We start from the raw sequence: 26,897 nt of genomic DNA, 5'->3' as shown, positions 1-26,897 counted from the left end.
TCTTCTCTGAGCCTCAACCAGGTTATTTTTCCAACACACTTCTATTTCCTTGGTAAAGCCTCTTTTGAGGGGCTAAATTTAGCACTGCCAATCAGAAGAACAGGTGGTATGTGAAACTACCAAAAAGGTCCTCTCCCATCATGCTTTCTTAAGAGAGCCAATCACCAGGGCCCTGCCCTGAGGATGTGGGGCTGTCAGCAGATCTGGTGAATATAAGGGCGGGCCAGGCCCTGGCTCTGGAGCAGTCGTGCATTCCCGCCTCGCCTCGGGTGTAGGGATTGCATAGAAAAGCAAAACTACACAGTCTTGACTGTGTAGTTTTGTTTTTAGGTTTAGAGGCTCACCGATTCATGTTGGAGATGGTCGGAAAAACCAACTCTACATAGGACGTCGTTTCAGAAGCAGCCTGGGCTTAGTCCCACCCTTTTTAGGCACTCTTGAGACATCAGGTGAGTAGCAGCTTTTCTTATTGTAATACCAGAGTTACTTTCTTATTGATTTCTAGCTCCTGTTTATTTTTGTGTGCCAAATGTCCACATAGACGTGTTTGGGTAACTTCTTGCTGTTAGTGCTGACCCATTATTTGAATCTTCTTGTTAAATTTTGTTTTTAAATGTGTGAGCTTTGTTTTTCTTAAATGGAATGCTTTAGCATATCAGCTCAGTCAATAATTCAAACTGTTTAAATTCACTGGATATTCTAGAAGTTGGGGTCTGCAATGGTGATCAAAATGTTTAGTTCTTTTATAGTCTCTTTGTGTCGGCTGAGAATGTTCAAGGTTATATTACTCAGTGATAAAGTGAGGCGCACCAAGAATAGCTCTGATAACATGCATGTGGTATCAGCTACACCCTGATGACTTTTTAAGGGAATCAACTGCTGAGATATCAGTTGCAGGACAGTGACAGAACACTTGCCTGCTGTCAGTCAATGCTGGAGAGTTTATTTTGGGAGCATGACATTTTAGATGCATACCTTCAGCCCTAATTAGATAAGGGCCTGTGAAAAGCAAGGACTAAAGCAACAAAATTCACTAGACAATAGGAGTATAAGATCAATTTAGGCCAGTTAATTGCAATGTTAGAAATTTGGAATAAGGCTATATAATTGTTTTATAAAATACTCCAAATCTCATTATGCTTTTTAACTCAACTCACAATCCAATTATATGATAGGAGATAAATGCTAATGCTAAAAGGGTAAGGAATAATGTTTAAAAGCTTTTGATTTCTAAATACGCTTTGATTTTCCATCTTCTTAGAATTAGATTACACATTGTAAATACCTGTTAATACTGATATGGTGGTGTTATATACCTATGAAGATAGTTATTTTTAGAAGATGCATTAGCTTGTAAACAGGAAAAGTTAGACACAAATTTGTTCATTTTGAAAATAACATGCTACAAAAGACTTCTTGACAAAGTTTTGTGAAAAACTTTTGGATATTATCTGAATTTTCCAAATATAATTTTTGTCTGAAAAAATGCTGGTTTAATTTTCTTTTTAACTAAGTAAAAAGATAGAATAAGGTAAGGCATTATCACAAAGAAGACTATTGCTCCATAAAGTTTTGGTGAACAAAGAACTTTATGAAAAATAATAATGAAGCAATTGATGGTTCAGAAATTGTCTTTTTGTTTCAGAACAGTAAAATAGTCATGTTGAATAATCAGCTATTTATGCATTAGAAAAATTTTCATAGTCTCTGAAAGTGATAGACAAAGTACTTTCTTCCACTTATAAAGAACTTACCTGCAAATTTTATATTCATTTCTTCATTGAATATTTTATGTAGTAAAAGCATAGTCCTTTGTTACTTCCCCCACATTTCCCACCAACCTTCCATTATTCAGACTTCGCACATTGTTCCATATTAAGAACTCAAGCCAGCATTTTTGTTTCAAATCTATAATAAATTTTGGTCCTACCTATAAAATTAATATTTTTTTTCTAAATATCTACTCAGCGGTAGCAATATTACTTGCACAGTTATAGTTTGAAGAAATGTTTAGAAATATAAAGCACCCTATAGGTCTACCAAAAGTTCATATATCCGGGGCTGTGGCTCAGCGGTGGTGCACTTGCCTGGCATGTGTGAGGCACTGGGTTCGATTCTCAACACCACATATAAAAAAATAAATAAAAGATCTAGCAACAATTTAAAAAAATTTTAAAGTTCATATATTCAATAAATCTTGCCAGAGCTTTTCAAATTAGGAAAAAGATTGCAAAGTTCAAACTTTTAATTTTGGTGACCATTTTAAGTAATTAGACAATGCCTGTATCCACGTCAACTTTATAAATATAGCTACAGTAAGTGAAAGATATTTGGGGGAAGGAAATATTTAAGCAATTGTCCCATACACATTGCAGAGATTCATTATAGATTTGTCACATATCATCTCTTTAATTACTCACTATCCCTATGTTATTCCAATTTTCAACTCTCGGCCTGATTTTTACACCATTGATAAGGCTATTTGGGCATATTCCTTGCTCTGTCTGGCTAATTTTCTCCCCTCATTTCCCCTTAAATTTATTGTTTTGTGTTAAATTTTAAATCCAAGCCGTAAAGAAGAGGCCTTCCCATTATTGCAGGCCGCATAGATGACCAATGAGCAACCCAGTGGAGAATATGTCTCTTTCATCCCCACAGGAGCTCCAGTGGCCCTTGGATGATATCCTCACTTACTTTCTGTTCCTTTTCAGAGTGCCTAAGAAGATGACGACTCAAGCACCGACGTTTACGCAGCCGTTACAAAGCGTTGTGGTACTGGAGGGTAGTGCCGCAACCTTTGAGGCTCACGTTAGTGGTAAGTCCACCCTGGTGCTTTCCTTTCCTTTGCCTCCTTGCCAGTGAATTCACTTTGTCATAGGACATGATGCTGAGATGATGCTCTGCTTCAGTTTTGTAAAATTGGTGCAGCACCCTAGAAGGGTCATTTTCAGAGTTTACCATTCAGAGTACTGACACAATCTGACAATATAATGACTCAAAAATGTTTTATTCATATTTATAATTCTACAAAGCAAAAATAATTAGCATTAGATTAGAATTGCTGTCAGAATCCAGCAACTAAAGTCGGCCCGCATTTGGTCATTCTATATTTGGGTTCAGCTGCAGAGCCAGACTGGCAGCCAAGAGCTCCAGTGTAGTAAAGGCTGCTCCGAAGCTTCTGGGAGGTGGTCTGGGTTGGCTGCTCCATGCACAGGAATCTCAGTTGTTTTATACAGAAAATAACAATGCATCCAGCCTTCCTCAGAGTCAGAACCCACCAGTGATGAGCTAACTCCTCATTGTTTGAGTCTATTATTTTCTATCTTCATTAAGTGGTTCCAGTGAACAAAAGACTTTCCAATCATTTCAAAATGACAAGAAGAAATACTATTTGCCACTCTGACCTTTATATTAAAGGGAACCATTTTCCCAAAAGTTTTATTTAAAAGGAAGTTTATCTGTTTCTTTATCTGCTGCTTTTTCTTCATAATTCAGTTTAGGGATGACTACAGAAAATGCATGATTTCGAGGACTTATCTATTATCTTGTGAAAAAATACACTGTTGCAAACATTTCAAAAATCACTTAATATTGTTTCCTTCTATAGTCTTGTAACTGGCCATGTAAGATTACATGGGTCAATTGAAAATTATGCTAGCTTCTTCCTTCAGTGCATCTCCACGGTACATCATTGTTCTTCTTTGTTTTTTTAATTGTATAGCTTATAATAAAGACATAAAATAAGATTTCCTTTTAATTTTTTCTATTTTATGCACCAATCTTTCTATAATTGAATTATACTTTATTTTATATCACACAAATATCATATAATCATTCATTTTCTATTGTGTGGAGACAAATTCAATTCTCTTCCTGCATGATGAACTCTTATTGACTTTCAAATAATTACTTATCTTGGAATGCTCAGTAATTTTTCTAAACTGAACAGAACACACATAGTATCAGTGGGAGTCTCTCTCCTTGTGAATAGTAGAAACTGACTTCTTCATAGCTTGTTCCTTCACACTACTAAGTTCTTAGAAATACACCACTGAAAATACCTGATACCTATTAGTGGATACTAACACAGTATCTACTCGTCCACAGTGGGAGATTGGCTAATGTAAGGATAACAAAGTGACTTTTCCATTATCTTCGCCTCCTAGCTGGAGGAGATAAATCACCAGTGTTTATACCAAATGCAAAGTAAACCATTCCCTGAACTTGCCTCATATCTTCTCATCATACAGAACTTTAAAATACCTAAAATGTCCAACCATGCGCATATAGTTATTCACTGTTAATTTATAGTGGGAGAAAAAAAATTGGCTTTTCTAGCCACAACTCCAACTCTACACATTGTTCTGAAAGACAAGGCTTGGAAAACTGCCTCTCTGCATTATGGTGGTTTTACTGCAGGCACACAGGAAAGGAGGAACATTCCAGAAGGTGGTGTGCCTGCACTGCAGAGGAAGAGGAGTGCACCACCCTCCTTATGTCAGACAGAACTGTCAGATCCTTTTGCTGCTTTTGTTCCTCATTTGTGTTCAAAGAGGACACCAGTCACTTTTTATTTCAAAGTTTCCTCACTTTTATAAATCCCTTTCATGATTTTAATGATGTCTATTAAGTTGCATCAGACAGAGCCCCAGGCAGGAGGGAAGCGTATGAAAATTCTAGTCCTCTGCCTGCCACTGCTCACTGAGGGACCTTGGAAAAATCATCAGGCCTCTATTGGCCTCAGTTTCCTCCCCTGTAGAATGAGGGTGCCAGCCTCTACCTAAGCTCTTGGGCCTCCCTAATGGCCTACAAAGTTATGCTTCTGCCAGGAGCCTGTCAGGGTGTCACTGTCACCAAATGGTGTTTCACTCTACAAAGCTTTTTAGGTTAGAGCAAGGCAGCAAGGATAATGTTTCGGTGGAGAGGAATTTGCTGTGCCCACTCAAACATAAAGATCAATTGTGCTTGCTCTTCAGGTTTTCCAGTTCCTGAGGTGAGCTGGTTTAGGGATGGCCAGGTTATTTCCACTTCCACTCTGCCCGGCGTGCAGATCTCCTTTAGCGATGGCCGCGCTAGACTGACGATCCCCGCCGTGACTAAAGCCAACAGTGGACGATACTCCCTGAGAGCCACCAATGGATCTGGACAAGCGACTAGTACTGCTGAGCTTCTCGTGACAGGTGGGCTGGTGAGGGCATGCCTGTCCTCTGCTGCCCCTGAGGGCATCCCTTGCATCTGGCGGAAGGGGTCCATATTGAGCAATGGGTACGAGGACTTGCAGCTCCCAACCTAGAAAGGGCCCACTGAAGGCTGATTTTATAGCAAAGCTGTTTGCCATGTGAAATTTAATTCTCCTTTCAAAATATAACACAAAAGTGCCTGAGAATCAGTGCTTCTCTGTATACATGTTAAACACTCAAAAATGCTTTAAGGAAATATTTTAAAAATCATGCTTCTCAGCAAGTAGAAAAGCTCAAAGACTTGTTCATAAGCTTCATAAGAAATATGACATATTCTAGGATTCACCAGGAATTTCCACCTCAACATTAGCACCAAGATAATTCTGATACAAGTGGTCCACAAACTAGTCATTTAAGAAATATTAAAAATACTACTCAATAACATGTTCAGAAAAAGACAAATGCTTATTATTCTAATGTATGACACCATTCACCCAGAAAAGTTATTAGTGGCCTCTGTTGTTCTCCATTAATACTCAAACATGAATTAATTTATACATTACATAATATCCTGCATGAACTGCATAATGGTATCAATGCTTATTCAATAAACCATATCTTCAGTGATATCCAGTTATAGGGCTATAATTGATTTAAATAGAAAGCATATCCGGTAAAATTAGGTCTGAACCTTAAAACACAGAAAATTCAGAAATAGAAAAGCACAGGGTTAGTAAAATTTGCTATTGCTATTCAAAAGCACACCAAAGTTAATCCCATCCGCCCTTCACATTTATCATATAATTTTTTTCCAAAATAACCCTTCCCCAAAATCCCCTTTCTGTAGAATAATTAACATGAAAACATATCATTATTGAGATTAACATTTTAAATGCAAGTAAGTATTTCAGTTCTTTGACTATCAACCAATTTGGAGAAGATTTAGGGGTTTTTTAATTAAGTTTAAATGTAAAGATTCTATAAGTCACAAACACACCCATTCTACCAACCCCTGGAATTCATTTTAATGTAATAACCTATTGAAGTATACAAAGTTGCCATAACTCATTAACATGGTGCAGATATGAGGTTGGGAAGTACAGAAGATTCTCTAGTCAAAACAAGATTTAGACTTTTTATGTAAATTACAAAACAGACATGGTGGCCTAGAACTGCTAAGCAAATGAGAAACATGGTGGCTGGATAGCCACCTGCCATCTCTGGGCCCCATTCTTGCTGTCATCTGCTGGCTGAGCTGGGTTCAAGGACAGTCAAGGATGCTGAATTGGCGAGTCATTGCCTGGTTTTGGAATCAGAGCTGTGATTGTTTAAAAATACCCTGTTGGTAAGGTTCTGGCTTCCTGGCCTGATTTCCTTCTCTGTCCCCTGCAGCGGAGACAGCGCCACCCAACTTCGCTCAACGACTGCAGAGCATGACCGTGAGACAAGGAAGCCAAGTGAGACTCCAAGTGAGAGTGACTGGAATCCCTACACCTGTCGTGAAGTTCTACCGGGATGGAGCTGAAATCCAGAGCTCCCTTGATTTCCAAATTTCACAAGAAGGCGACCTCTACAGCTTACTGATTGCCGAAGCATACCCCGAAGATTCTGGGACTTATTCAGTGAATGCCACCAATAGCGTTGGAAGAGCTACTTCGACTGCCGAATTGCTGGTTCAAGGTATGCACTGAAGGTTGAGAAGGGAGAAGGGGAGAGGCCTGATCTGTGACCAAGTGGGGCTAACCTGCCTCCCCTGAGGCCCTGGGAATGCTGAGAGCTAAAATCCAAGCTGCCTTTTAAACCCTATGAAAAGAAAAGTCTGAGATTCCAGGCAAGAGCTCAGTACTGATGCAATCTTCAGTTATTAACCCCAATATAATAAACTGGAAAGTGTTTCAATTAAGTTACATACACTTCAAATTATTGAAAGTACTGGAATAATTTTTTTAAATGGTTCTAACACAATCATATTGTAGTCTTTATATGTTTACTATGGTGCTTTTCTGGCAATGGCAGAAGTTTTGAAGAAGGGGCATTTTCTATTTTTAAATCTGATTTCTATCCATACAAGATTCAAAACTTTCTGCATTTTCCCCCCACAGGGATGCCCAGAAAATTTTATTGACTTTGTAGTCACAATTAACAGAATGTCTTTCCAAAGGAATGGTTTCTCCTCCTCCAATGCTCATCTTTCCCTTCCTACAGGTGAAGAAGTAGTACCCGCTAAAAAGACAAAGACAATTGTTTCGACTGCTCAGATTTCAGAAACAAGACAAACCCGAATTGAAAAGGTATTTTTCTATGCTGCTCTTTCCCAGCCTTTCCGATTGTCACTTCCCCAGCTATTCTCCCTCATGGTGTACTTTGTTTTAATCTTTTGCAGAAGATTGAAGCCCACTTTGATGCCAGATCACTCACAACAGTTGAGATGGTCATAGATGGTGCCACTGGGCAACAGCTGCCACATAAAACACCTCCCAGGATACCTCCTAAGCCAAAATCAAGGTCTCCAACACCACCGTCCATGTCCATTGCTGCCAAAACACAACTGGCTCGACAGCAGTCCCCCTCACCAATAAGACACTCTCCTTCCCCGGTCAGACATGTGCGGGCACCCACTCCATCTCCTGTGAGGTAAAGTTTCTTTAAAGAGACCAGGTTATCAAGCATTGTAAAATGAGATTTTGTGCAATCAAAAATGTAGTATGTGATACAAGAGGTATATCAAGATGTCACTGAATATAATTTTCCCAAATCTTCATTGTCCACAGGCAATTTGAAGAACTTTATAATTCTGAATTCTTTACTTCTATTTAATACATATTTGCTTTAGGAAAGGAGAAAATAACACAGCAAAAGGAGAAAAATCCTAAATTCAACCAGCCAAATCACTTGCTAAGTTTGACTTGGAACAATAACTATTACAATAAAATAATCACTACTGTCTATTGATCACTATCACTATGGCAAATATTTGATTTGACACTCTACAAACATTATCTCACTAAATATTCACAACCACTAAGAATTATTATCCTCAGTATTATGAAATAGCAAGAGCCAAAGAAGTCACTTGCTCTAGTTCTTAGTTGTCTCATCTATAAATGAAGGAGAATCACAATAAGAATGATCTCACAGATTCAATGAGATAATTAGTTGATGGTGCCTTGTAAACAGCAAATTATACACCTGCTCTTATACTTTCATAATAAAATATTTTAAACATTTTTCATATGCTTATTTTACCTAGAAAATAAGTAGTTTTCTATGCTGAGTTAAGATGCAGGTACTTTAGAAGGCAGACTTGTATCATCAGGGCCCAGAAATTACAGTCAAGTATAAATTATCTGCAGCAGATTTCAAACTCTGGGATGCGATTTAACATAATGAGACTTTTAATATGATGAACTGAAAAACTGCAAAACTTGAGCAAACAAAAAAAAGTGTGTCGTGATCAATTTAAATAAAAGACATGTCGACAGTTCCCTACCAAGAAAAAAAAAATTAAAAGCAGAACAAGTCATTGACCTAAAAAATATTCAAATTTACTGTGAAGTTACTATAATCACAATAGTGGTGGAGCTGTAGCTGTAGCTCAGTGATAGAGGACTTGTGTAGCATGCCTGAGGCCCTGGGTTCAATCCCCAGCACTACAACAATAATGAAAGATAGTAATGAATAGACAAATACATTAGGAAAGCAAACAGAGTCTAAAAATAGATTCAAAAAATACAGGGAATTTGTTTTATAATCAAAGTGACCTTTTATTTAGGGACTAGGCATTTTGCTTCATGAAGAATGCTGGCCAATTTGACATCCATCCATCCAGTGCTGGCCAATGAGCATAAAACTACCTCACACCCTTTACAAAATATACCCTAGCTTGATTAAAGTGTTAGATTTAAAAAAAAAAAAAGAGAAAGAGAAAAACAAAAAATTTGGGAAATATTTATGGGGAAGAGCTTTTAAAAATGGACGTCAAGATTCAAGGACAGAAAAATAAAAATTTATGGCAATAGCAAGTCATTGCTAGACTGAATAGTATACTTCTGGAAAAAAAAACTAACAGTACTCCTTCCTCAGGAGATCTCACTGCCACTGCTAGAAAGGCATCAGAACAAACACATAATGGCTACAGTGTGAAAAATGCTAGCCCAGAGATAGCCCCCAGCCTGAGCAACTATACATATTTATGCTAGATAATGCCTGTAAGCAAGCAAAATGCAAGCAGATCTAGAGGGAATGTTAGCTGCACTTATGACAAAGAACTAATATATCAAATAGATTAAAATGTCCCAAATCAAAACACTATGTGACCCAGTTATACCACCCCTCAGTATTTATCCTAAAGAATTCAAGTCAGCATACTATAGTGATGCATGCATACACATGCTTATAGCAACACAATTCCTAATGGCCAACCTACGAAAGCAATGTAGGTGTCTATCAATGCATGAAATGATAAAATGTGGTGTATATACACAATAGGGTTTATTCATCCATAAAGAAGAATGAAATTATGCCATTTGCAGGAAAATGGATGGAACTGTAGAACATTATGTTAAGTGTAATAAGCCAAACTCAGAATGTCAAGGGTCATATGTTTTCTTTCATATCTGGAAGCTAGAGAGGAAAAAGGTGGGGGTATCTCATGAAAATTGAAGGGACATCAGTAGAGTAGAGGAAAGGGATCAGAGGAAGGGAGAGAAGGGGGAAGTGTTACATATTACAATATTTAACTATATTCTTATATTGTGTGTTTGTACAAATATGTAACAAGCCCATTGTGTACAATTATAATGCAACAACAAAAAATGGGGAAAAAATTTCCACAAATCAATTTTCATAGGAAGAAAATTCAACACAAATTGGAAAAACCACAAGCTTTTAAAATTATATTTATTGGACATTTATATTGCTAAATATCTAATAAATATAGTTTAAAAAGCTAGATATTTTCTCATTTTTATTGTTTTTAGCCACTTAAAATATTAAAAATTTTGGTAAACACTAACATGAAAACTTGAACAAAAAGCTCAACTTCAAAACATGTCTAGCAATCACATTTCTAAAAGTGTTCAGTCTCAGGCTAACTCCAAGTTTGCACACCGTGAAATCACCACACAGGCCAAATGTGATTTCTGAGGGAGATAACAGCCTTACTATATTTTAAATCCAAGGGTAAGGGTCATTTAGAATTAGTTTGTCTGTTCCCATGGAGTATTTTGACCATTATAGCATTCTAAGAGTTTATTAATAACCTTCCAAATTTATCCCTTAAGTTTGTTTTACAGTAATTAGGAAATACAAATGCCAATTTGTGGAGAAAATAATGGTTATCCAAATAGACTCTTTCCTAAAATGTCTCATAGTTAAATCTTGATTTTTGTTACAGAGTAAGGCAAACATATTTTATTGAATAGGGTGCATTGTCTCCAGCTGTGACCAGGTGATTATTTTTTATTGTACCTGCAGAAATAAGCACTTTCCTAAAATGACTCAAATTACACTGATTTTTCACAGTTTCAGGCTTACCTGAGGCCCGCTGCTAATCACTTATGTCATGCTAATCATGTCTTTAACTCTTTTGAATAAAACCACATTACCAGATATAGCAGGAACTAGGCACAAGTTGAGACTTCGAAGTGCAAGTCTGTCTGCTTTTCTTCAATCGCTAGAGACCTACATTATTCTAATCTGGCCTTTGTGCTATTTCCCAGGCAGTCATTTTCAGAATGGAGCCATGTTCCTTAGATCTCTCGTTAATTTGATTACAATTTCATTTATAAAATGCAAATTGATTTTCGCAGAAAAAGCCCTTCTTTAAGAACACGGTGAAACCTTTCTTTAGGAAACTAACTGACTGTTGTAATGTACTGTTACTCTTAGAGCAAATAGCAACTGTATCTTGAGGTTAATTAGGATAATTGTTTCATTTATGATCAATGTAAACTAAATATCCTGCATACTGCCAGGATACTTTATAAATGTTTTCTTAGATTCGGAATTTATAAAATGCAACGATGGAGCAATACTGCCACCTAGAGGGATAAATGCAATAGATCTTATTGATTAAAAATAAAATGAGTTTTGCAAAATTTATCTTAAAAAATTTATCTTAAAATGGCTAATCAATTCCAAGATTCTAGGTCAAAAGTTGTCTTTTTAGGCTATCTGGCCAGGATTTAGCACCTATACCCTTCAACTGATATTGTGTGCAGTTTGGATACATCTAAAAAAAACCAATGAAAAGTGTTTTGGAAGAAACTATTTTATCCATTTAATAATAAAAAAAAAATTTAGGTTTCAAATTAGCCAAAATCCACAGCAATTATATGGTTATTTAAAGAAAGTCTTTAAAGAAAGTCTTGGTATGAGGGTGAATGCAAATAAACGGGCAGAAAACAAAAACCCAGCTCACAAACCCTATAAATAGAGCAGCAGTTTCCAGACTGCAGTGCACAGCCCATACCCCAAAAGATTCTGCAACAGCTCAACCAGAAATCTTCCTCCTGCCCTGGGAATTTGCAAGACAGATAGACATGGTGAAGGTGGTGTGGAAGCCCTGCAGGAGGGAAGGGAGGGAGAGAGGAAGAGAGAAAGATTTAACTTGTTTAGCGGGAGTGACACAAGTGACACAAGATTACATAGAGCTTTCTTCATCTAGCATCTATTTGACATCCACCCACCCCTGTCCAGATGGGGAATGCAGAGACACTTACAGATGAGTCCTGGATTTGCAATGCCCTTTCTTTTTCTGTATCTTTAGGAAATACCTTCTTCGGTCTTGTTTATTTTTTTTAATGTGAGAAGATGAGACAGGGCACAAAATTCTTTACTTGGGATTAAGTCTGATTCAGATACTGCAGATAAGAATAAGTTTTATTGAGACTTAAAGCAACTGATTATCATATTATACATCCTCTGAACCAGTTGTGGGGACACACATTTTAAAACTCTGCCATTATCTTAATCTGATTATGCCTGCTAGAGCTCCTCACCTTGTCATTCTGACCTCTGCTATTTGGTTTTCAGGTCTGTGTCCCCAGCAGGGAGGATCTCCACATCCCCCATCAGATCTGTGAAGTCACCCTTACTCGTCCGGAAGACTCAGACATCCACCGTTGCCACAGGCCCTGAAGTGCCTCCCCCTTGGAAGCAAGAGGGCTACGTGGCCTCCTCAACTGAGGCTGAGATGAGAGAGACAACAGTGACTAGCTCTACTCAGATCAGGAGAGAAGAGAGATGGGAAGGGAGATATGGTGTCCAGGAGCAAGTGACCATCAGTGGAGCTGCGGGGGCTGCTGCCAGCATATCCGCCAGTGCTTCCTTTGCAGCAGGGGCTGCTGCTACTGGTGCCAAAGAGGTACAGTCAGGACTACTCTGTTTTCATTACTTCACTTCTCTTTTTTTCCCGATGTGATTTCTGGAATAAAAACCAGGATGGATGGATTGGAGGGAAAATACACAGGAACACAAACATATTATGGAAACTACAGACCAAATTTGGTTGTCCTGTTCGTAAAACCATCTTCAGTTAGGACAAAGTCTCTGATGTGAGGTTTACATACAATATGGATGTTAGTGATATAGACCCTACATCTCTTTGCAATGATAAATGCTCACACACCAGTACATTTAGCTCTAGGTAGCTATTTCCATTGTGCTTTTACATTTCTTACCAAACATGCCACTTTGAAAATGTATTGAACGTGTTCATTTCCAATCCAGGTGAAACAAGAGACTGACAAGAGTGCAGCTGTTGCGACTGTTGTTGCTGCTGTTGATATGGCCAGAGTGAGAGAACCAGTGATCAGTGCTGTAGAGCAGACTGCTCAGAGGACAACCACGACTGCTGTGCGGGTCCAACCTGCTCAAGAACAGGTATGCAAGGGCCGCACGTGGGGCCAGGTCCAATGGCCCATCCACTCAAACACCATTCACTGCTTTGAGCCTTGGGTGCTCAGATGCCAGGACCAAACAATGTCAAATCATTCTGAAGGCAGAACTGAACCCAGCATGACCCAGGATTTTAGAACTTCTGAGCAAAATGTGGTCTGAGAGAGCAAAGGTGTTTAAGCTGTAAATATCACAAGAGCACACCAGACCAGAATAACACGGGGCTACATCAAGTCGGCAAAAGTTAACAGTATTAGGAGTATCAGGGGACTCCTGGTTGAAGCAGATGAAGGGTGGGAGGACAGAGTCAGCTACTCAAGGGAGCAGACACCCAGAGCACAGCGACTCCGGAAGTCAGGTGTGGGAACCAGTGTTTCAGGGCAGATATTAGATTTCTCTGAGCTTCCCTGAAGGATCATTGCTTTGTTCATCTACTTTTCTCAAAACAAACGTGACATTTGATTCATGAATGAAAAGTCTCATAAATCCAGGATAATTTTCCACCTCGTATTTGAATAATTTTTGTTCTAATTTAAAACCACTCTGCCTTCCCTTCTTCTCTTCTGTGACATTTTTGCCTTAATCCTGAAATATCATCATAACTTCCTGTTCAAAGTGCATTAAGGTGTTTCTTCCTTTCCTCTGTGAAAATCAGGTGAGAAAAGAGGCGGAGAAGACTGCCATTACACAGGTAGTAGTGGCCGCTGATAAAGTCAAGGAACAAGAATTAAAATCAAGAACCAGAGAAGTAATTGCAACAAAGCAAGAGCAGACGCACATAACTCATGAGCAGGTGAGAAGGATTTTTTATTTGAAATTCACTGGTGCGATAACATGTGTTAACACGGTGATAATCTTTACTACGAAGGGTGGTGTTTCTTGGACCATACAACTGTTACCACACTAATCAAATCCTCTTGTCACGTGTGACCTGTGCACTGGATACCAAAGTCTCTTGGGGGGACTTCACTGAATGCTCTCCCTATATAGATGAAAGGGACTTCTGTGGACACAACCTGAATGTAGAAAGAGAGTCTTATCTACATTCTTTATGACCATTTACATTATGATCATTATTATGTATGTGATTGTGGGGAGAGGACAGAAGGAAGTAAAACTAGGAGGGAGAAATAGATGCTTAAGTAGCCACGTGGAATAGTAGAAGAGAACATTGAACACACTTTGACTTTAAAACCTCAGCAGCTGCATCCTGACTCCTAAGAGGACTTGTGTAAATGGGATGGATGTAGAATAGAAAGCCTAGCCTTAGTAAGCCACAGAAAAGACAAAAGGATAGTCTCATGATTGGAAGCCCTGGGGACAGAATAGAGAAGGCTGATTGATAGAGAGCTGTTAGCCAGTGGAGCCAATTGTTAATTGGGTAGTTTGAGAAGAAAGGCTTTTAAGTTCCATCTAACCTTGAGATCCTGGGTTTCAGTGATAAAGTATCTGAGAATGGGAAAGAAGCAAAGAAGAAGACTCCCCCACCCCACAGGCACTCCCTGGGCTCCCAGATAGAAACAGCATCCTACAGGGGGTTAAAGATTTAGAAAATATTTTGCCTAGGATATATGCAAAAATCTTCTTCCCATAGTAAGTTTTGATTCTCCAAACCATCATGGTATTTAGGAAATTTTTTCAAAACAAAATACTGTAGATTTGCAGATTATTAATTATCCATGTTTGATTTCTCATATAAAATAAAAGGGTCAGGCATAGTTACTTCTCAAGTCTTCCATTCTAATATTCTGTACTCTAAGATTATCTTTAAATGACATAACATGGAAATGTATTGTCCTATATCTATTCATAAAAATTAGAAGTCTTTTTAAAGAAGACTACAACTTTCCTCTTCAAAATGAACAGGAATGAACTCAGCATTTTTTTCCTTTTTTTCTTTTCTTTTTTTTTTTTTTTTTGTCTAAACAGCCTAATTTATGTTTTAGGCAGAGAAATAATATGGTTGTACTAATGAATGAGAAATTATTTATTTGATTTAGTGACATCTCCAAAAAAAGTGATTTTACTTCTTTAAATTCCTGTATTGTATTTAATGAATACTATGTTACTTGCATTAGAGATCAGGAACTAGTAAGGTTTTGTTTTTATCTTCATTGCAGATAAGAAAAGAAACTGAAAAAGCCTTTGTACCAAAGGTAGTAATTTCCACAACTAAAGCCAAAGAACAAGAAACTAGAATTACTGGAGAAATTACTACGAAACAAGAACAAAAGCAAATAACTCAAGAAACAGTAAGTCCAACTTTGCAAATACCTTGTAGTCTGTTAATATCACCTTCTAGCCAACTGTATGTCCTTCAAAATGGAGTCTTGGTCTCATGTTTTCTTTTTGTTGGTTCTGTCTCACATTGAAATTCTGCTATGATGGAAGTTCTATTCTCACTTCTCTTTTCCTCTCAACTGATTAGTTTTGGGAGATTGTCTGTTTACAAGAACAGTGTGGGGACATACCTAAGAGCTTTCTAGAGCATACCTAGGTGGAAGGCAGATATCACCTCTGACCAGTTTCACACAAGTACAGTTTTTTATGCACAACCTGAGCTCTCAGTCACTTAGATTGGAAAGCATAACCTACACACAGCTGTAAGAGGGGGTGTGCACACACCTGTGGACACACACATGACCACTGAACCTTCTGTATTCTCCCAAACATAGCAAGGGCATCTTGACATTTCTTTTGTGCCATTTGAAACTCAAAATATTCATTTTACTCTAAAAAATCAGATAAGACAGGAAACTGAGAAAACTGCTGCATCCATGGTGGTAGTTGCCACTGCCAAATCTACACAACTAGAAACAATCCTGGGAACTCAAGAAGAAATTGCCATACAAGACCAAAGGCTCTTCAATCATGAACAGGTGATGACTTCCTGCAGCTGTGAAAGTCAACCCTCACCATTTCACTTGCGAGCCACTAGCATTTCATCCTAATGGCCACGTCTTCACCACCTCCTCTTCTCATATCTCACACAGAAAATTCTTTCACCATCTCACTCCCATGAGCCTTTGCCACCCATCTGGCTTTCACTGTCACCTCTTATTCCTAACGTTCACTCTTTCTTTGAACTACTACTAACATGATATAATTCACTTTAAAATATTACTGTTGATGTCAGCCCCAGGTACAAGTCAGTGGATAATAAAGCAAAGCTGTGCACTATTTATGGCTTTACTAGACTTTCCCGTGGATTATAATGATGGGAAAAAACAGCATTTGTCTGTCTTTTATTGCTAATTCTGTTTTTTCTTTTAAATTTATCTTATTATTTTGATATTGTCAGTGAAACAATACAGATGATTGAAGCAACTTAAATAATACACTTAGGTGTAATTAAAATGTCCTTGAGTAAAAAGAAAATTTGCCTCCTTTCTCAGTTCATTTGCTTCTCTTATTAGAGGCTCAGGAAATTTAATGACTATTTTCTTATCTTTTTTTTTTAACCACATGACCAGATAATGAAAGAAACTAGGAAAACAGTGGTGCCTAAAGTCATAGTTGCCACACCCAAAGTCAAAGAACAAGATTTAGTATCAAGAACTAGAGAAGGCATCACTACCAAAAGAGATCAAGTCCAAATAACTCAGGAAAAGGTGAATACAGATATTTGAAACATGAAGAGTTCATCTTTAAACTAATTGTTAGAAAACTATTAACTATTATATAGTATCAATTATTAATCTATATTTTCCTTTTTAAATCTGTAACTAAAAACAAAATGGAAAATGTGATTGATTACGATTAATTTTTTTCTGCACATTTGATTTTCATCCACCTGTAACACTTATAATTCATTTTATTCACCATTATTGTTTGCATGAAGATTAGCATTTTTAGTTTTATTTTTGAAAAAGCACTGGGCACTGGGGAAGCATCTAGAGGTTTTTTTGTTTTGTTTTGTTTTGTTTTTAGTTAACATTTCTAAATTTTGTGATTCTCACTGCCAAGTGAAAATTAATTTCTTTCCTATATTTAACCCTAAATAACTTCCTCTTACATCTCCATCAGGAGGGGGGAAGGGTCATATCATGTATGTCTGAAGCCCCATACAACTTAAACCTTGATTTTACTGTAATAATCAGATCAGAAAGGAAGCTGAGAAAACTGCCTTGTCTACAATAGCAGTTGCTACTGCTAAAGCCAAAGAACAAGAAACAATACTGAGAACTAGAGAAGGAATGGCTACTAGACAAGAACAAATCCAAGTTACTCATGGAAAGGTGACTATTGCTGTTCCAAGTGTGAAATCCCCTTTTATAATATATTAATACCAAACCTCATGTGACCTAATCTTGGTGGTTTTTTTTTTTTTTAGTGTATGAGATCTATTAACCAAATTTGTTTTCATATACTTAAACAACTGAAAACTAAAAAATCAAATTATTTATATTGTTAATATTACTATGCATTCCTTTCCCCACTTATCTTTTCATGTTATTTTCAACTTTTTATTATTAACATCTCGAAATCCTTCAGAAGTTGATGATTGAAATTGCATGCAGGCTAAATTTAAGAGACTCTATGAACATTAAATCAAAGTTGTATACATAAGTGGTGAATCTTACTGTAAAGAAGACGTGGTTTTGAGAAGTCATAAGTTCACTATATTACATTATAGTGTATGGATTTATTTCAGTAAATAACCTATAATTTTCTTCATGTGAAATTGTATTTTTTTTATCCCTGTAAATATCAGATGAGGAAAGAAACTGAGAAAATTATAGTGCCTTCAGTAGCAGCTCCATGAAAGACAGGCAAGATCCAGTACTGAAATCTAGAAAAGGAAGTATCAAACCAGATCAATTATACATAAACCATGAGAAGGTTGCTGCCTCTATTTGTAGCTATAAAATTTCCACAAATTAAGTTACTTCCCATGACTACACTTTTCTCTAAATAAGCTATTTACCTAAATTTATTCTTTATTGCTAATCTAGTATTGGAAATCAGCAGCCAAAGGGTTCCAATTCCATTAGCATCCTGACCTAAGTATTACTTGTATTTCCCTGACGATTGCTTCCTATCTTTGACTGGTTTTTGCTAAGCATGATGTCAGATAAACTTTCATCCAAGTCTCATATTGAATGGCACATCAGCCTTTCAGAAGTCTCATGGATGACAGAAAATTTTCAGTGAAGCATATTCCAGGAGTGATGAATTTGTTTCTGTCCTGAATCACATGAGTTTGATTATCTTGTTTTTGTTGTTAAATATTAGCTAAGGATGGAAGCTGAGGAACTGTCTATATCTAAGTTCATAGTTACTGCTGCAAAATCTGCTGAACCTGCCACACTGCCAAGGACTAGAGAAGGATTTGCTATTAAGCAAGAACAAACACATCTTTTCCAAGAGGAGATGAAAACTGATGCAGTGGAGGTGAAAACAGTGTTTCATCCCATTTCATCATCAGCTCTCATAACTCTTCATCCATTATGTGTCACTGTGCTCCTAGTGTTCCACTTAATTGCTTTACTGATCAACAAAACATTAGAGATGATTAGATTCAGTCCAAGTCCTCCGGTAGAACAGTTGGCATTTCTAGTTGTGAAAGGCCAGATTAAACAACATTTTCTTTGTGTCTCCTAAATTAATTCTCAGCATTTAACTGGTGCAAATTGAGGTCTCCTAATCCAATTAGTTTTCCTGATTATCTGGGTTCCAAAAAGGTAAAGAATATTCTAGTCTATTAAGAAATAAAAGTGACTTACCAGCATAGAATACTCATTTGTAGTTGTCCACCAAACAGCATTTGTGTATGGATTTAATGTACATTAATTCAAGAAAAAAAATGCACATATGCTTCCTTAAGTTAAAGTATCTTACCATCATTAAGATTTTTTTGGCATAAATATTAAAATAAAAATGAGATTTATGTATTTCAGTGGATTTTTTAAAGTCAAATGATAATTTCATTGAGCCTGACTCTTCTCATTTTTAAAGTAAATAAAACTAAAACTTACTCTGATTACCTTGTATTATTGACTACTAGTCAAAAGATGCAAATGAGATAGCACGGATGCAATGTCCCAGCGAGCCAGGTTATATATTTATATTAGGGTTATTTATCAAAGATGAACATTTTAAAACATCTGCAAAATTAAAGTCAACTGGTTGCCTATATTTTTTAAAAATAACAAATGAACAAAATTAATTCACCCATGCCTTATGTATATTTTATAGTTTCTTCTAAAAAGCAATCTGAATGAAGATGGTCCATGCAATCCTTCAAGGCAGATTAGATTTTTGTGGCTTCCTAGAGGGAAACACTGGATAAAGCCCATGATCACTAAACAGCCAATTCCATCTTTAAAAAGGCCCCATTTATATCTCAAATGGCTTCAAGAGTAATTTTTAAGGTTATACATATAGCATGCTTGTGACACATTTCAGGTACACACTAGATCCTATTCACAGCAGCAAAGAAAACTGAATATTAATAAAATATTACAGCCTTCCTTTTAAAGTGCACTAGATGGACCTGGAATTTGATTTTTCACTATTCTATTTCCAAGCATCACATAGGATTATAATACTCATGTCACATCAACTGATTTGCTTTCTTAAAAAAAAAATTTCTTTGCAAATTGTATTCTCATTTATGTTAACCAGATTCATGGAGATGAAAAAATAATATTTTTGTCCCTTCTTTGCAAAAATGAAAGTAAATTGGATTTCAGTGTGAAAGGTTGTTCTCTTGAATGCAAAATGATAACACTTTCATTTTAATCACAACATTTTCATTCATGTGTTTTAAGAGTGTTGCTTTTCTAAAAGATTAAACAAATCTTATCCCTAGTGAATCATAAGTAAATTCACATGCTCACTCTGTGTTCATGAGCTTTCATGTTATCTCTGATTTGCATGCAACCATATAACTCTGTAGCAATTGATTTTTATGGATGGGATGATGACAATATTTGAGTATACGTTTATCATCACTGTCACTGTGTCAACACCAGACTAAATGATCGACAAGATGATAAAAATAATGAAGATAACCAGCTCCGAAATTCTGATTTCCCAATTGCCAATTGACTGTCTGTCTAGATGAATTAGCAGAAAAACCCAAATCACTTTATGATTTTGTATACATACTTGTTATCCTACCTTGTGCCTAAGTGACTTAATGTTTAGTATAATTAAGCAGATATATAAGAGCATATCTAAATAGATGTCTGTACAATACAATCATCAAAGAATTATTAAGTTCCTAGATGCATTTCAGAATTAATATCTGGACATATAACATTCTTATATTACATGGACACCATCTACCAAACATGCCTTTAGGCATTTGTCAGTTCTGAATGTCTAGGAGGAACTGTGCCCAGGAAGATGTGCCTGGGAGGAGATGTTCCAGTTGGACTTTGACATTACTATGCATTAATTCTGGAAACCTTGTCCTCCAGGTGGGCGCTGGGAAAAAGGCTGAAGCCGTAGCAACAGTTGTTGCTGCAGTTGATCAGGCCCGTGTGAGAGAACCAAGAGAGCCCGGGCGTGTGGAAGAAACCTATGCTCAGCAGACTACTTTGGAATATGGATATAAGGAACATGTTTCCACCACAAAGGTACCTGAGCATCCCCAGCGTCCAGCCTCCGAACCCCATGTTGTCCCTAAAGTAGTCAAGCCTGTGGTGATTCAGGCTCCATCTGAGACTCATATCAAAACTACTGATCAAATGGGAATGCACATATCATCACAGGTGAGTCATTACTACCTGCTGGGTTTTCACCCTGTTCACAAAGCAACCTTAATTGCTATGGTTATCTGGCAAACAGTGGTATCAATGAGTTTTATCTTAATGCAGATCAAGAAAACTACAGATATAACAACCGAAAGATTAGTCCATGTGGATAAACGTCCCCGCACAGCAAGCCCTCATTTTACTGTTTCAAAAATTTCTGTTCCTAAGACAGAACATGGATATGAGGTAAGAAGTTACAGAGCATGATTTTAAAAATTGGTTAGCCTTAAGGATATGCATACCTAATATAACTGTAGAGCATCTTCATTATAGGTCATTGCATGCCTGTTTTTGACAAAGTCTGTTTCCATTCAGGGTGACTTGGATGCCCCTCAGTTAAGTTTCTGAAATTGGCCGAGCAGGGTGAGCCTGAAGTAGCAGGTGGTTATCTTACACCTGTGAGAAGTTGAAACAATGCAGGCTTTTCTGTCTCACATTTCAGGGATAGCTTGAACTCAATTGTTTTGATAGCTGTTGTTCTAATGACTTTGTAAATGGTAGAGCATTACATAGGGTAGTTTTTCTTCAGCCGCAAGATATTTCAGCATAACTGTGAATGTGTTTTAATAATAGAGACAGACATTAAGAAATCACATATTCATATATTTAATACAGCAAATTGGAAAGGTGATATTGTTAGTGAGTTGGATTGTGACATTAAACAGCCTTGAATTAGTCTCCTATTCCTTATTAAAACTGTCATCAGCAGGAGGTAAAAATACAAGTAAAATACATGCAAAAATTTTAGCAAGTTGACAGCACGTAATAATCTTCAATATTAGTTACTATTGTTCTTATTCTAAAAACATTGAAACCTTCTATACCTTCAAAGAATTATAAGGAATATGAAATGCCTTTATTTGGGATTGTCTCAAGTTATTCTTGAAACTGAATAATTGTAGACAGCAGCAGAATAAAAACAGTAAGGAAACCTTTAAAATGCTTTTCTGAATGTCTCCATTTTCATCTGTCACATAGATTTGTGGCTGAAACCCAAATGTGAAATTTCAAAGTAGTTCTTAGAACTTACCAAATAAAAAATAAACAATTTTAATTATTTCTTAATTTTAACTTTGCCACTATAGTATTTTTAAAAGTAGCACTAATTGAGATGATTAAGTAAAGAAAATTCATGACTGGGCTTTTAAAAATCTGTGGTTCTGTCATAACAGATGTAAAAAATAAGGAGTTCTTAATATAACTCTTTTAAAAATATATTTTTTACATCTGTTTTATAAACCAACAGGAATGGCAAAAAGCTTTGTCATTGGCTTTTCTCGGTAAGAGGGATAGAACATTAAAAATGGATGGTAGAGATAATACACTCGGGTGTTAATAGCTGTCCCCCTAAACAGGAATATTAGTGGCAAAGCACTTCTGAGGATGACTTGAATGACAGTTAATGAATGACTTTGTTTTCTGACTCCCTTTTCATTTAGGCATCAATAGCCGGTAGCGCTATTGCCACATTACAAAAAGAGTTGTCAGCCACATCTTCTGCTCAGAAGATCACCAAATCGGTGAAGGCTCCAACCGTGAAGCCCGCAGAGACTAGAGTAAGGGCAGAGCCCACTCCTTCACCCCAGTTTCCCTTTGCTGACATGCCAGATACTTACAAGAGTCAAGCTGGCATTGAAGTGAAGAAGGAAGTAGGGGTGAGCATTACTGGTACTGCTGTCCGTGAAGAACGCTTCGAAGTACTGCACGGTCGTGAAGCCAAGGTTGGTCGCTGGATTGCATGCTGTTTTCTCCTCCATCTATTCCTATGAGTCCACCACTGCAGAGCAGCCTGTCTGGGTGTTGCTTTCTTCCTTTACTGTGCTCTAATGTAATTTTATTGAACATTGTATGGGCTAGAGACCATTTTCTCAAAAATTGTCTTATAATTTTGCATGTGCTAAATGTTTATGAGATTTCTTGGGCATTTTGTAACATCCTTTGTAAAAATTATAGGTAACAGAAACAGCAAGAGTACCTGCACCTGTTGAGATTCCTGTTACTCCCCCAACTCTAGTCTCGGTGAGTAAAAAGTTGATTGTGTTGGGCCCTTTTCATATTTGATCATATCACTTTAATACATGAATATATTACTGATTGCAGAGATCAGTGTCTTAAATTTCTAGGTAAATGGCATATGTGAGTTTGCAAATACTAATTTTCATGCCATACTCTTTGGCGAGGAAAAGGGAAATTCTGTAGGGCAACTGTCATTCACATATTCAACTGATTAAATGAGCTTCTAATGTGTGTAAGACATTATCTCAGGAGCTCTAGAGATACGAAGACCAATACAGTCCTCTTCAAAATCTGTCTCGCTATCAATGACATGTTCATAAACAAGCATAGTGAGACATGGAAAGTGATAAAACCTTTAACAGAAGGAGAGTCCATGGAAAGGAGAGACTAGTGCCAATTAGGGTAATGCGGCAAAGCTTTGTTGAAAAGTTTGCTTTTGCTGCTGTGCTTTCCAGCTTAGTAAGGATTAAATATGCAAGAATAACAGAAGGCACAGAGTTTCCTTGATGACATGAAAGTAATACAGTCCCACTGCAGGGAGTTGGAAATTTCGAGCATTAATTTCTAATTGGGAATATTCCAAATTCCAAGGGAGGTACTTCTCTAATATTTCTGGAGTCCTGATTAATAAGCCATATTGTGGCAATTAAATTGTGCAAATATGTTCAAATGCCACGGTTGTTGTAACAGGTAGAGATAATTAATGAATATGCACTTATATCATAATTTCCTTTTTCTTCTCTCTTCAGGGCCTAAAAAATGTGACTGTCATAGAAGGTGAATCTGTCACCTTGGAGTGCCACATCTCTGGATACCCATCCCCCAAAGTGACATGGTACAGAGAAGACTACCAAATCGAAAGTTCCATTGATTTCCAGATAACCTTCCAGAGTGGAATTGCTCGCCTGATGATTCGTGAAGCCTTTGCAGAAGACAGCGGGCGATTCACTTGCAGCGCTGTCAACGAGGCTGGGACCGTCAGCACATCCTGCTACCTAGCAGTACAGGGTTAGTGGATGTCCCCCACTGTTCCCACGCAGGTGTCACCACTCTTAGTGGGCATGCTGTTCTACAATATGGTTTACACACATCTCATAATGGTGTCCCTGTTTGGAATTGGGGGGGGGGGTAGATTATGGGGTCCACTAAACATTGCCAAGCAGAAGTCACCAATGGAGCAGACTAAATAGCTCACTTCAGTGAGAAATTTTGTCTTCTTCTAGTTTCAGAAGAGTTTGAAAAGGAAACAACAGCGGTGACTGAGAAATTCACCACTGAAGAGAAACGGTAAGAACAAAAACATTCTTTTGCCAATTAGCTGCTGTTTTGGTACAGTTTTTGATATTTTGTCCTTTTAGTATTGTCCAGTTGCAACCCAGAAGCTAATGCAAAGGGAATTCTCTTCCAGCTTTGTTGAGTCAAGAGATGTGGTAATGACTGATACTAGCATCACAGAGGAACAAGCAGGGCCCGGAGAACCTGCCGCCCCTTTCTTCATTACAAAACCAGTGGTCCAGAAACTGGTGGAAGGTGGGAGCATCGTGTTTGAATGCCAGGTTGGAGGCAACCCAAAGCCCCATGTCTACTGGAAAAAATCTGGTGTTCCTCTAACAACTGGATACAGGTATTTTGACAGCTGTATAACAGAGTTCACTGTGGTTGTGCGATATATAGATGAAGCCTAGAGAGAAGTAGAATTTATCTATGCCACCAACTCCTGCACATAGAATCTTTCACTACAGAGCTTTCATCATTGTTCTGAGGTGTTTTTACATTTTATGCAGAATATTATTGAGAAATAAAACTTTGTGACCAAGGTGGATGGGAGATATAGTCTAGTTTAATTCATTGATAGTGCTAGTGAAATAAAACATTTTATACATACACACACTCTCTGTCTGTCCCTCTCTCCCAGAATGGATTTAAGATAACTTTCAATTTAAAAAAAAAAGTAATAATTAAGTTAAAAGATTTTAAAAAATAGGGGTAATGTAATGAAGACAAAAGCTTGTCATGTGTGAGAAGCTATGTTAATGAATTTTCTGCAATTGAATATAAAATCTAGTTCTAAATATCCTATAGTTTTTTTAAGTCAAAAAGGGCAACTTGATAACTTAAAAATGTCATGTTAAATATAGTATTCCAGAGACTTAATATTAAAATATTTAAAAATTTTATTTTTGCTATTCATTTGATCTTCAAGTGAAATAATGAATAAAGAGAAGATAACTGTTGTTTAAATAATCTCATCATTTTTTCACATGAGTGCTGAAGCTACTTATTTCCATAAGCAGTGTTATTCTCCATATTTTAAAGAATATTTAAATATTCTATAAGATAAAGATCTATTCAAGTATTCTCTAAAATTAAATTTTTAACTTCCTTGTCCCTCATTACTCATATACATGTATTTTCCTCAGTTTTTAGCAATTTTATAATTATAGTCTATGATAGAGCTTAATCACATGTTTATGATTATTGAATTTTATATCACAGATCCATTTACAAACAAGTCCATTTTTTTTTTTACTCTCAGAAGGGTTGTTTATAACTGATTTTCTTGTTTATTCATTTCCATAAAGATACAAAGTAAGTTACAACAAACAAACTGGTGAATGCAGACTGGTGATTTCTATGACCTTCGCTGATGATGCAGGAGAATACACTATTGTTATCCGTAATAAGCATGGAGAAACTTCTGCCTCCGCTTCCTTACTTGAAGAAGGTAAGTTCAAAGAGTAGTTTCTATGTGCCTGGTAAGAAGTGAAATGCAATGAAGTAGCTGTGCCCTGTTGTAGTATCCTAATTCTAAGACTTATTCCTTCTGTTGGACTCAGCTTCAGACCAATCTAAGGCTGAATTTCTGAGGTTCTGTCAGTAGTTCCATTTGTTGAAGGATAGCTTCTATCCTCCACTCTTGCAATGCAGGGATTCTAGATCCAGGTCCCTTCGAGGGCCAGCCAGGTAGCATGGATGAGCTCATTGAAGACAATGGCAAACTGGAGTACCTGCCTTGCCTCAAGGAGCGTTAGCTCCCATCTCCCATGTGTTGACGCCAAGCAAGCACAAACCAAGTTCAATGTTGCTAGAGCTGCCAATATTTTAAAAGCTAGATATCAAGATTTTTGATGTTCATCATTTGAAGGAAAAGAAAGTAGTAACATTCATGCCAAACACAAAATGTCTGTAGGTCACCATTATCTCTGCTAGCTGTTTACATTTACAGTGAACAGCTCTGTCTCATTTGATCTGCTCCACATCCCTTAGAGGAAGTTATTTTATTATCCCTATTTAGCAGCTAAAACACACAAGAATCAGGAAGGAAAATGAATAACAAAAAAACTACACAGCAAATCAGGAAAACCTTTAGAGTAGATCTAAAGGACTGACTGCTGAAAATTTTTTTCAACAATAGTTTGACTTGTTACTAGAAGTTTGGTTTTTAAATTCAATTTGATATTCATTAAGCAATTTGACAGTAGAAATTTGGAAAACTGGTTTTTCATTATTAAACTTTCCCTTGTTTAGGCTTTTCTGAATGAATAGGGCATTCATTTTTATAATATCAAAAATTAACTTATGCTCTTAACTCCTAGCTGATTATGAGTCACTGATGAAATCCCAGCAAGAAATGCTTTACCAGACACAAATGACTGCATTTGTTCAGGAACCCAAAGTTGGAGAAATAGCACCTGGATTTGCATACTCTGAGTATGAAAAAGAATATGAAAAAGAACAGGCCTTAATTAGGAAGAAAATGGCCAAAGATACTGTAATGGTCAGAACATTTATAGAAGACCAGGTGAGTAGAACAATAACATTCTAAACTGTCTCATAAATTATGCTTTTCTCCAGCAATACCCCTTTTTAGTTTGATATTTTCACTTTCAAGGGATGAGATCAGGGTTAGACAACTATTTATGTGTCTAAATTCACTGTTAGAAAATTTCCTTAATCTTTGTGATGTATTGCTCCTGGAACTTGAGTAATAGGGATTGTATATATGCAAAAAACATGAGTTTTGATATGAGGTTTAGGA

At 36.9% G+C, this 26,897-nt stretch overlaps 1 protein-coding gene across 2 annotated transcripts in view; it reads left to right on the top strand.

Moving 5' to 3' along the window:
• Positions 1 to 233: 233 nt before the first annotated feature.
• Positions 234 to 26,897, top strand: part of TTN (titin) — a 266,424-nt gene continuing 239,760 nt past the window's right edge. The window contains exons 1-21 of one of the 2 annotated variants that reach the window (XM_081261925.1): positions 234 to 449; positions 2,712 to 2,815; positions 4,977 to 5,180; positions 6,573 to 6,860; positions 7,386 to 7,471; positions 7,564 to 7,814; positions 12,216 to 12,546; positions 12,912 to 13,064; positions 13,735 to 13,872; positions 15,200 to 15,331; positions 16,553 to 16,690; positions 17,180 to 17,317; positions 20,507 to 20,800; positions 20,906 to 21,028; positions 22,282 to 22,563; positions 22,796 to 22,861; positions 23,608 to 23,866; positions 24,082 to 24,145; positions 24,267 to 24,482; positions 25,441 to 25,583; positions 26,455 to 26,660. In XM_081261925.1, the coding sequence (XP_081118051.1) occupies positions 2,725 to 2,815; positions 4,977 to 5,180; positions 6,573 to 6,860; positions 7,386 to 7,471; positions 7,564 to 7,814; positions 12,216 to 12,546; positions 12,912 to 13,064; positions 13,735 to 13,872; positions 15,200 to 15,331; positions 16,553 to 16,690; positions 17,180 to 17,317; positions 20,507 to 20,800; positions 20,906 to 21,028; positions 22,282 to 22,563; positions 22,796 to 22,861; positions 23,608 to 23,866; positions 24,082 to 24,145; positions 24,267 to 24,482; positions 25,441 to 25,583; positions 26,455 to 26,660 (3,603 nt within the window). In that variant the 5' untranslated portion in view covers positions 234 to 449; positions 2,712 to 2,724. The remainder of the gene's footprint in view (positions 450 to 2,711; positions 2,816 to 4,976; positions 5,181 to 6,572; positions 6,861 to 7,385; positions 7,472 to 7,563; positions 7,815 to 12,215; positions 12,547 to 12,911; positions 13,065 to 13,734; positions 13,873 to 15,199; positions 15,332 to 16,552; positions 16,691 to 17,179; positions 17,318 to 20,506; positions 20,801 to 20,905; positions 21,029 to 22,281; positions 22,564 to 22,795; positions 22,862 to 23,607; positions 23,867 to 24,081; positions 24,146 to 24,266; positions 24,483 to 25,440; positions 25,584 to 26,454; positions 26,661 to 26,897) is intronic. The other variant, XM_081261924.1, reaches the window with a different exon arrangement.

Source organism: Spermophilus citellus (genome assembly GCF_964194105.1).
Source record: "Spermophilus citellus genome assembly, chromosome: 11".
Taxonomy (NCBI): Eukaryota; Metazoa; Chordata; class Mammalia; order Rodentia; family Sciuridae; genus Spermophilus; species Spermophilus citellus.
The sequence above is the reverse complement of the archived record's forward strand: the minus strand, read 5'-3'. Positions and strand labels throughout refer to the sequence as shown.